Genomic DNA, 6,584 nt, shown 5'->3' with positions numbered 1-6,584 from the left:
ACGGTTCAAGAGATCCCTGGGGACACTGGAGCCACATCCAGCCCGTCTCCCATGGCTTGCCAGGCTCCCGTTGCTCTGCCTGCCCTCGGGCAGGTCTCACTTCACAAGACACTTGAGGTAGTTGGCAGACCCAGTCTGCAGAATCAGTCTCCCTAGGGTTAGTGACAGTGGCACTAGGGGACACTTTGCAGTTTGGAGAAGAAGCTTCTGCCCTGACTCGGAGCAGAGGGGCTGGTCCTGTGCAGGAGCCCCGGGGTGATCCCACCCGTTCAGTGTTTCTAAAGTGACTCCACCTGTGCAGGCTGGTCCTGGGGGAATCGGCTCTCCAGGGGGTTTCTGGCTCTGGCAGGTTGGCCTCTGGAACAGGCCCAGCAGCCTCACAAGTGGAAAATGATTGTGGTTGGATTTCTTCTACGTGTCTGTTGATGGAATGCTGGGGTGTTCCCAGCCTGGTGGAGGGGTTGGTGGATCTCCTCGGGTTGGTGGATCTCCCCATGGTGGGGGATCCCCCAGAGCAGCCAGGACACGATGGGGGTGTCGGAGATGCCACGTTCTCTTCATCCAGCATCTTGGTCAAGAAACTTGGTCAGTGAAAACTCCTTGGGAATCCCACCTGGCTCACCAGCTGGATTCCTCCTTTCTCCCTGTCCTTTTCATCGTGGAATTGCCTTTCCAAAGGGTCAGCTCCAGCATCACCTAACAGGGGAGCTCAGCTGCTGCTGGCAGTTCAGCTGCAGGAGATGGACCTGGAGCTCTGTGCATCAGCCAGCAGACAGGAGAGCCTGAGGAACGGTGAAGCATTTGGGGTCACTGGAAGCTTCTGCAGTTGGCTCTCTGCGGTGGTATCCAAGCTTTTGCTCCCTTCTACAACTAAGGAAAGCTCCTAAACTCCAGGCAGGTGGTTCACAACCCCCCATGGTTTCTCTCCAGGGGCACAAGTAGCTGGGATCACTCGTGGTGTCATTTCTCTGTCGTTCCCGAAACCACTGCCCTATTTCCCAGTTTAACCACAGGCTGGATGCCTTTCCCAGCCCTGCCCTGGCAGCTCTTACCCGGCGATCCAGGTTGTCCAGGACCATCCGGGAGCCCGTTGGCTGCAGGGGCTTTGGCTGCAGGACTAACGTTCCTCTCGGGTTCCTGGGCTGGTGGGTGAGGAACGTTCCCACCCCCAGGGGTCCCCGGGGACCCGGGTGCCTGGTGCTGGAGCTGGGCAGCCTGGGCTCTCTGGCGCTCGTGGATCTTCTCGTGGCGCACGAGGTGAGTGCTGCGGGTGAAGCCCTTGTTGCAGGTGCTGCAGCAGTAGGGCCTGTTCTGCATGTGGGTCTGCAGGTGCCGCTGCAGGGAGGTGCTGCAGGAGAGTGTCTTTTTGCAGAAGGTGCATTTCCAAGAGGGCCTGGAGCTCTGCAGGCTCCCTCTGTCCGGCTCCTCCTTGTGCTGGCCCAGCAAGGACCCCCCAGCACACGTCCCAGTGCCCAGGCTGTGCCCACCCCCGTAGAGCGTTCCGCAAAACTTCCTCCTCGGCCGGATCCGCAGCTCCGGGTGGACGTTCCCCCAGACCTTGGCTCCAAAGGCCCTGTCCTTGATGTGGATGCTCTGGTGAAGGTCCAGATGGCGCTTGTCGGCGAAGCTGATCTCGCAGACGCCGCACTCGTAGGGCCCCTCCTTGGCGTGGCTGCGCTGGTGGATGATCAGGTTGATCTTGAGGCGGAAGCGCTTCCCGCACTCGGTGCAGGGGTGGGACCACTCCCGCACGTAGCCCCGCCGGCAGTTCCCCATCAGCAGGTTGCTGCTCTCGCACCTGTTGGGCTTCTTCTTGCTCTTGGCTTTCTCATTTTTGGGGCATTTCTGGAGGTCTGAGCTGGGAGAAGGTGCAGAGACCTCTTGCTCCTCTTCCTTCTTCACCTGGATGTTTTCAGAAGCTCCTTCACACGCCGCTTCGTTCTCCAGCGAGCAGCCTTCCTCTGAAAGGGAACCATGCAGGCCTTGCTCACCCACCCTCCCACAAGCAGCTCAGGCTGGGGTTAAATCTCCTTCCTGGGGAGCAGAGCCCGACCCCCCTGGCTCCAACCTCCTCTCAGGCAGCTGCAGAGCCAGCAGGTCTCCCCTCAGCCTCCTTTGCTCCAGGCTGGACACCCCCAGCTCCCTCAGCTGCTCCTGCTCACACTTGTGCTCCAGCCCCTGCACTTCCAGGCCCAACAGCAGCTCCCTCCCATGCCTGCTGATAAACTTGAAACTTTCTTCTCCCTCCCCATTTTGAATATGTTACCGAGCTGGGAGCTTCTTCCTTCCTGCTGGACACACTTGTTCCCTGCATGTGGCTCCTCACCTGTGCCGGACTCTTCCGAATCCGCTTCCATCTCTGTCCCAGGCTGATCCTCCCTGCACAGCTTCTCTTCCTGTGCCTTCAGGGACGTGATGTCCTTCACCAGGCTGGGAAGGGCTGTTTGCAGAGAAGAGAGGAGCAGCTGTAAACAGCTGTGGAGAGCTCACAGCTTCCTGCTCTGGTGTGAGGGATGAGCTGGGGGCACAGGGAAGAGCCAGAGAAGCCTGCAGCTCGAGAAGTCACGTGTTGCTCCAGGGAACAAGCAACAGGATGAGAGGAAACAGCCTCAAGTTGTGCCAGGGGAGGTTCAGATTGGCTCTTGGGAACAATTCCTGGCTGGAAAGGGTTGTCAGGAAACCCCATCCCTGGAGGGGTTTCCAAGGCCTAGAGATGGTGCTGAGGGATGTGGGGCAGGGGTGGCCTTGGCAGTGCCACGGTTGGACTCCATGATCTTAAAGTGCTTTTCCAACCCAAACACTTCTCTACGTCTATGGAAAGCACGTGAGGTGTCATTTTGATGTCCCAGCTGCTGTCACCTCTGCAGAGCAACCTCATTCCTCCCCAACCCTCCACAGCCAGGCCACGGGCAGCATTCACACCAGGCCCTCCAACCCCTCCCATCTCCCCTGGCAGCACCTCCCTGGCCACGCTCCCCTGAGCAGGGTGAGCTGCTGTGCCTGCTCCCAGGGACACTGTGAGGAGACCAGAGAGACCCAGGGCAGCGAGTCCTCCTGGCACCCACCTGACTCACCTCTGCCAGCTGCTGTGGGGGCTTCATCTTCTCCCAGAGCTGATTTCTTCTGGTCTGTCTCTTCTGGTGTCTGAGGGAGCTTCTGACTATCCTGGACACCTGCCTGAGGGGGTTCCTGACCATCCTGGATGTCTGTCCGAGGGGACTTCTGACCATTTGGGACACCTGTCTGAGGTGACTTTTGACCATCTGGGACACCTGTCTGAGGAGGTTCCTGACCATCCTGGACATCTGTCCGAGGGGACTTCTGACCATCTGGGACACCTGTCTGAGGGGACTTCTGACCATCTGGGACACCTGTCTGAGGAGGTTCCTGACCATCCCGGACGTCTGTCCGAGGGGACTTCTGACCATCTGGGACACTTGCCTGAGGGGGTTCCTGATCATCTGGGACACCTGTCTGAGGGGGCTTCTGACCATCCAGGACACCTACCTGAGAGGCCTTCTGGCCCTCTGGGACACCTGTCTGAGGGGGTTCCTGACTGTCTGACACATCTTTCTGTGGGGGCTCCTGCCCCTCTCTGAGGCAGAGCTCTTCATCGCTCTTCTGGGTTGGGACACCAGGCTTGGACACGTCGTGGTCTGCTCAGGGGACAGAGCAGAGGAGAGTGGGTTTCGTTAGCACCTGCCTGCACCTTTATTCTGTCCCCCTCTCAGGGTGACCCTGCTGTCCCCAGCCCCAGCATGGGGACACATCTGTGGTCCAACGGGAAACATGGAGCTGCTCGTGTGGCCCAGGGCAGGATCCAGCCACGAGCAGAGCTGGGAGAGAGATCTGAGCAACAGAACCTGCACTAAAACCTCACAGGGGAGGGGCAGCCCCTCTGGGTGACATCTCTTCCTGGGAGCCCTTGACAGAGCCCCAGACACAGAGCCCCAGAGTGGTGGGGTTGGCAGGGACCTCTGGAGATCATCCAGACCTTGCCAGAGCAGGGTCACCTCCAGCAGATCCCACAGGAACCCAGGTGGGCTTGGAATGTCTCCAGGGAAGGAGGCTCCACCAGCTCTCAGGGCAGCCTGTCCCAGGGCTCTGTCACCCTCCCAGTGAAGAAGTTTCAGGTACCCTGTGGGGCCAGGATGGTTCCTGGGTGACGCTCCCTCAGGACAGAGCCCACCCTGCCCCTCCTGGGGCTTCCTGAACCCCAGCACCCCTGTCCTGCAGGAAGGAGCTCTGGATCACAGCCCTGCCCACACCTTTCCTCTCCTGGCTCCCTCAGGGTCTGTCTCTCTCCAGCACCTCCTGCCCAGCCTCTTCCTCTACTCTGCACAGAAGCTTTTCCCACCCCTCCCTGCCTGGGGCTCTCCTGCCCACTCTGCTCCCCCAGCTCCAGCTGCCTCCCCTCACCACAGGGCCCCAGGTTCCTCACTTCCCACCACGTCTCCTGGCTCCCCAAGGTGAGCAGGAACCTCACACATGCTGTCAGGTGAGGAAGCATTCCCAGAAGACAGGACTGGAGGGGATGTCAGGTCTGTCCCACTGCTCCAGACCTCAGCCCAGCCCCTCCTGACTGGCTTTGCCTGGTTTTCTCCACGGGATTCAACTGACCAAGCACAAACATTCCTCTTGGAAGAATGATCCAAGGAACTCCATGGAACCTCAGAGCAGTTGATTCCTAATGAAGACCCTGCTGGGGGATCTCCTGAGAAAGCTGGGAGGGGAACTGCCACCTCCTCCTGGACCCACCTCACTTACCCATGTTGGTGTCCATGGGGACTTCATCTTCCTCCAAAGCCTCTTCCACATGGTCCATCTCTTCTGGTTCCTGGGGGAGCTCCTGACTGTCTCCCAAACGTGTCTGGGGGAGCTCCTGCCCCTCTTTAAACCAAAGATCTTCATCCCTCTCCATCTTGGAGAGGATGTCAGGCTTGGACACGGCGTAGTCTGCGCAGGGGACAGAGAACAGTGGGTTCCATCAGCACCTGCCTGCACCTCCACTGTGTCACACCCCCAGGGGGACCCTTTCATCCCCAGAACATGAACCAAAACTCTCAAAGGAGAAGGGAAGTCTCTGTTTTTAACATTTTCCTCCCGTTTCAGCTTTAGCACCAACTGGCAGGGTCGTTCCCCTCCCTGCTGCTGTGGGGACAGAACTTCCCACCCTGGAGCAACGTCTGTGTCTGATGGAGCAGAGGGGAACAGGTCTGCTCTGTTCCAGGGAATATTCCTGAGAAAAGTGAAGCCTCAAACTGCAGGAGCTGCAGGGAGCAGTAGGTGATGGGACACGTCCAGGGATCAGCTTCTGGGGGAGGAGGATTTCTTAGAGCCCAAATTGTAGAATTATAGAACCCCAGACTGGTTTGTGTGGGAAGAGACTGTGAAGTCCGCCCTGTCCCACCCCTGCATGGGCAGGGACACCTCCCAGCAGCCCAGGCTGCTCCAAGCCCCATCCAACCTGCCCTTCAGCACTGCCAGGGATGGGGCAGCCACAGCTTCCCTGGGCAACCTGGGCCAGGCTCTCCCCACCCTGATCCTCACCCAGGAACACATTGGGAGCCCTCGGGCAGATGGAGGGTGACCAGGTCAGCTCTTCCCAAGGGGGACCAGATGTCCCTGTCACTTTCCAACAGGAACCAGCCCCAGGTGCAGTTCTCAGACCTTCCCCCAGATAACTCCTGAGCTGCACTGGAAGATCTCGATGGTTCCCTGAGCCTGGGATCTGGTTCCCTAGTCCTTGGGAAGCTTTTGCAAAAGAAGACATCCTCGTGCCACGTGCCTTACCCAGGGAGATGAGGGTCTCGTAGTTGCCCCTCATCACAGCCCTGTACAGCTCCTTCTGCCAGCGCTCCAGCCGCTCCCACTCCTGCTCGTTGAAGTACACGGAGATGTCATCAAACGTCACCGGCACCTGCAACCACAAAGGGGACCTGTGGGTGGCTTCAGCTGCTTAACTGGGAACCAGGGGTGAGCAGCGAGTGCTCGGCTTGGGCTGCTGCAGGCACAGAGCAAAGCCTGGTCAGGTCAGGGCTGGGGAGCAGCCAAGAGAGCTGGGGTGTTCAGCCTGGAGAGGAGAAGGCTCCAGGGAGACCTTAGAGCACCTTCCAGGGCCTGAAGGGGCTCCAGGAAAGCTGGGGAGGGACTTGGGACAAGGGCAGGGAGGGATGGGAGCAGGGGGAAGGGTTTCCAGCTGGCAGAGGGAGCTGGAGCTGAGATGTGAGGGAGAAATTCTGTGCTGTGAGGGTGGGGAGAGCCTGGCCCAGGTTGCCCAGGGAAGCTGTGGCTGCCCCATCCCTGGGGGTGTTGAAGGGCAGGTTGGATGGGGCTTGGAGCAGCCTGGGCTGCTGGGAGGTGTCCCTGCCTGTGGCAGGGGGGGCCTGGATGGTCTCCAAGGTCTCTTCCCACCCAAACCATCTCATGATCCTATGACATGACCCCCAGGTGTCACAGCTACACCTGCTCCAGCACTTCCCACCCTTTTCCAGAGCCCCTTCCAGGGGCCAAGCTGGACACCAGTACCTTGGGGATCTCTCCCCGGGAGCCTGGGGGCAGCCGCAGGATCCAGAAGTTCCTGT

At 59.5% G+C, this 6,584-nt stretch overlaps 1 protein-coding gene across 1 annotated transcript; it reads right to left on the bottom strand.

The window, feature by feature from the left end:
* Positions 1 to 1,052: 1,052 nt before the first annotated feature.
* Positions 1,053 to 6,579, bottom strand: LOC104398135 (zinc finger protein 777-like; the record flags this gene model as incomplete). The annotated part of the gene is made up of 7 exons (XM_010008185.1): positions 1,053 to 1,961; positions 2,327 to 2,440; positions 3,075 to 3,222; positions 3,508 to 3,656; positions 4,768 to 4,956; positions 5,794 to 5,920; positions 6,529 to 6,579. Coding segments are annotated over 7 exons (1,687 nt in total), but the record flags the coding sequence as incomplete, so codon positions are not given.
* Positions 6,580 to 6,584: the final 5 nt, after the last annotated feature.

The sequence above is a fragment of the Chaetura pelagica genome, unplaced genomic scaffold (genome assembly GCF_000747805.2).
Source record: "Chaetura pelagica isolate M959 unplaced genomic scaffold, ChaPel_1.0 scaffold1122, whole genome shotgun sequence".
Taxonomy (NCBI): Eukaryota; Metazoa; Chordata; class Aves; order Apodiformes; family Apodidae; genus Chaetura; species Chaetura pelagica.
Note: the sequence above shows the minus strand (reverse complement) of the source record. Positions and strands in the feature narration are given on the sequence as shown.